The sequence below is a fragment of the Triticum urartu genome, chromosome 2, assembly GCF_003073215.2.
Source record: "Triticum urartu cultivar G1812 chromosome 2, Tu2.1, whole genome shotgun sequence".
In the NCBI taxonomy this organism is placed as follows: domain Eukaryota; kingdom Viridiplantae; phylum Streptophyta; class Magnoliopsida; order Poales; family Poaceae; genus Triticum; species Triticum urartu.
In genome coordinates, this window is record NC_053023.1 from 11,198,444 (window position 1) to 11,202,808 (window position 4,365).

Sequence of the window (4,365 nt, forward strand, 5' to 3'; positions counted from 1 at the left end):
AAGACAGAACAACTGTACTAGGACTGGATGTAGGTAGTACGGGGACGATCCACCGTTCGAGGAGATAAACATCAGGCAGTAGTACGAACACTACTGGTATCGTCGAATAAACAAGAGAAGAAGGCGGTCGTTGGGCAACGGGATGGTTGTGCCCGAAATGTTTAGGCCTCCTTTGGTTTGGTTCATATGATAGAAAAATCGTAGGAATAGAAAAGTCATAAAAAATAAGATGATATGTATTTCAAATCCTATGAGTAGGAATAGAAAATGAGATGCCCTTTGATTCACATCATAGAATTTTTTTTTCATTAAATCTAGTCTAATGTTTATTTTCCTATGAAATGTAAAGGATAGGAAGAATTCCTCCATAAGAATAGGATTTCATTCCTACAAACTAAAGGGCTCTAAAGGAATTTTTCCTACAAGATTCCTCTAAACCAAAGAAGGTCTAATGGGTGACACGGAGACCACATACCCCTTAGGCATCTTTGACAGGCCCCTTAGGGTGTGTTCGGTTGCTGTCACCAGATGGAATGGCATGGGTCCGTCCCGTCCCGAGAGCCCATTCTCACGTTCGGTCAGTAGATAGAACCAGAACCCACCAGTCCCAGAAAAGGGAATATTCGGTCTATATGCGGAACCGACGCATACCTCCGATTCGAGCGGACGAGAAGGAACGCGCCTCATTCCCCTCGCACCCGAGCCCTATCCTCTCCCGTCTCTCCTTCCCAGCGCCGCCACCCTCCCGCATCTCTCCCTCCCTCTCGATCTGCCACGCCCCCGCTCCTCTCTCAGCGCCGCCCCCCACACACCTCTCCGGCGCCGGCTTCCCTCTCCTCCCCGTCATCTCCCCCCTGCGATGGCGCACATCCCGGGCTTGGCCGCGACCTAGCAGCAGCGGCGACCTAGCAGGCAGCGGCGGCGGCGACCTAGCAGGCGGCGGCGGTGGTGACCTAGCAGGCAGCAGCGACGAACCAGCAGGGCGGCGACCTAGCAGGCGGCGGCGGCGGTGACCTAGCAGGCAGCAGCGACGAACCAGCAGGGCGGCGACCTAGCAGGCGGCGGCGGCGGCGGTGACCTAGCAGGCAGCAGCGACGAACCAGCAGGGCGGCGACCTAGTAGGCTGCACCGACGAACCAGCACGGCGACGACCTAGCAGGCTGCACCGACGAACCAGCAGGGCGGCTAGCAACATAGGCAAGGTACAGTTCCATTCCCTTCTCTGTATATACATGCTGATGCTTAGGACAGATTTATGTTTCTGTGTGTGCAATGTTCTTCCCCAATTTCTTTCATATATTGTTGTCAGATCCATGGTTATAAGTAATTGGTAGCCATATTATTGATAGTATGTATCATTGTAGATGGTCAAGATAAGCAAAAGAAAAAGGATGGCTAGGGGAGCAGCTGTTTTTGTTGCATTAGCTGCAATGGCAGTCATTGTTCGGGCTATAATAAGGAAGAGGAGACCACGTATTACCTATGGCCCAATGCATGAAAGAGATCGAATCAGATTTGATTATCTAAACCAAAAAATTTGGCAAAGCGATGTGTTATGCAAAAACATGCTAAGGTTTGAAGGAGCTGCATTCTTTCGTTTGTGTGGTATATTGAGGGATCGCAATTTGCTAGAAGACAGTCCACATCTTAGTGTGGAGCAACAATTGGCAATGTTTTTGCATACAATTGGGCATAACCTTCGGAATAGAGTTGTTTCAGCCAATTTTGGTAGATCATACGGCACAACAAGCATCTATTTTAGAAAGGCTCTTCATGCCATAGGCGAGCTTCGTAATGATTATATAAGGCCACCATCATTGGAAACCCCCGCAAAAATTGCAGGAAATCATCGATTTGACCCATATTTTAAGGTAATTTCAGAAACTATTCCTTAGCTATCTAGCCTATATGATATGCCATTTAATACTGGTCACTATATAGGATTGTATTGGAGCTATCGATGGTACACATGTGCGAGCAGGTGTTACCAAAGATGTGGAGCCTTCTTTTCGTGGTAGGAAAGCCTTTACCACTCAAAATGTGATGGCAACAGTAGATTTTGACCTCCGCTTCACATATGTTTTGACTGGATGGGAAGGGTCCGCACACGACGCGACCGTCTTAGCTGATGCATTAACTCGTGAAAGAGGCTTACAAGTACCACCTGGTAAGAAGTTGACGTAGATAGAAATTGTCCATATGTTACTGCCTTAAGAAACCATTATAACCAATATTTATTTTTATTTTTTAGGAAAGTACTACCTAGTTGATGCTGGTTATGGAGCCAAGCCAGGGTTCTTGCCACCTTTTCGTGGCGTGAGGTACCATTTGAATGAGTGGGGAAACAATCCGGTCCAAAATGATAAGGAGCTATTCAACCTTAGGCACTCATCTCTACGGGTGACGGTAGAGAGGGCTTTTGGATCTCTCAAGAGGCGTTTCAAAATTTTAGATGATACCAAACCGTTCTTCACTTTCCCGGTCCAAGTCGACATTGTTATAGCTTGTTGTGTTCTTCATAATTATGCACTATCACAAGGGATCGATGAATTCATTATACCGGAAGTGACATGGACCACCCAACCAATTCGAACATCAAGGCAACAATTAAGTGACAATAGGGCCTTGGTAGACCATAGGCTACAAATTGCCGCCCAAATGTGGGAAGATAGGCAACTCATGTATGCAAATTTATGAGTGCACCGCACTATGTATTTGTAATGTTTAAGGAACTACCTTTGTATTTATTTGATGGCTGGACAAGTTGTGGTATTTATTATGTCAAACAATATATTTGTGATAATATCATCCATTTTATTGTAACATTTTGATGGCTGGGCAGATTGTATCTTATATATGTTTAAATCATGTGCTTGTGATGCTTTAATCCATTCTTTTGCAATTTTTTGATGGCTGAACAGAAATGGACAATGTTGAAGTTAGCGCTGCAAGTGGGATCTCTGGGAAAAGTGGGGTCATGGTATGGACCACTTCCATGACCAACACTATGCTAGGTTTTTTGGCTGACCTTGTTGCTAAAGGGAAGAGAACTTCTAGTGGATTCAGGGAGACACATCTCAAACAATGTGCTGCTGTTTTGAACGAGCAATTCAAGCTAGCTATCACCTCTGATCAAGTTCGAAACCATCTCAAGAAGTGGAGGAAGATTTGGGTCAGGGTTGTCAATTTGAAGAATTTAAGTGGAGCTCTATGGGATGAAGATACTTGCACAATTAGGCTCAGCGAAGAACACTATGCAGGTCATTGTATGGTAAGCTTCTTGTAATATGAACAATATCATCCCATTTTCTGCCTTCATTATGCTAATGACTTGCAAATTTTTTGTAGACCCACAAACCTGATGCTCCCTTCTTGAATAACCCAATTGAACACTATCATGCCATGGCGACCATTTTTGGAACAACCGGGGCTAAGGGGATGAATGCAAGGTCTGGAAATGATCTTCTTTCTATTGACGTTGATGATGAGGAGAATGGTGAGGTGAATGGTGAGATCAACACGTCACCGCAAGTTGGTGAGTCTTGTCACCCCAAAGGACCACCAAAAAAGAAGGCCAAGGTGGTGAAAGTTCTAGAGGATCCACTAGGTGCCATTCTCAAAGATGGTTTTAAACTTGTGGCTGAAGCTCTTGTGAAATCTGGTGGAGATGATGATGATATACCCGATGACCTTTGGGATGTAGTCTCTAGTTTGAAAGAATTTGATGAAGAGCACCTTGCCCACTACTATGCTCATCTCGTTGACAACCCCAAGACGGCAAGAGCCTTCATGAAGCTTTCCGAAACCAACAAATCTGTTTGGGTGAGTAGGTATGTGAAGAAGAACTTCTAAATTCGATATGGTTGTATGATTGTCAAGTATGTGAACTTGACTTGTATGGCTGTAGTGCCATTGGGTTGATATTTGGAATGTGAACTTGTATGGCTGTATGTGAGAGACATGTGTATTGGCTGATTGCTTTTGGATGTGCCAAATGAACTTGCTACCTGATTCTACCTTATGATATTATTGGTTGATTGCTTTTGGATGTGCCAAATGAACTTGCTACCTGATTCTACCTTATGATATTATTGTTGATAATTGTGTTCTATGTCAATATATATTATTGTGTTGTTTTTCTTGGAAATACAAATGAAATGCTGCCGAATTTTTGAATTTCTGTTATTCAATTTTTCATTCCATTCTTTCAAACCAAACACTGGAACGGAACCAACCCGTTTTACTTTTTTGCACCTACTAAACACAGGAACGGAACCGACCCATTCCTCTGGAATGGAACCATTCCATTCCGTGACAGTTGGTTCCTCAACCAAACACACCCTTAGGCATCTTTGACGTGGACCC

The 4,365-nt window shown here is 44.4% G+C and overlaps 1 protein-coding gene across 1 annotated transcript; it reads left to right on the forward strand.

Annotated features, from left to right (window-relative positions):
• The first annotated feature begins 2,986 nt into the window (after nt 1–2,986).
• On the forward strand, nt 2,987–3,858 carry LOC125540660. Its single transcript, XM_048704254.1, has 2 exons — nt 2,987–3,271; nt 3,349–3,858. The coding sequence occupies exons 1-2, from the start codon at nt 2,996–2,998 to the stop codon at nt 3,850–3,852; spliced, it is 780 nt and encodes a 259-aa protein (XP_048560211.1). The 5' UTR covers nt 2,987–2,995; the 3' UTR covers nt 3,853–3,858.
• Nucleotides 3,859–4,365: the final 507 nt, after the last annotated feature.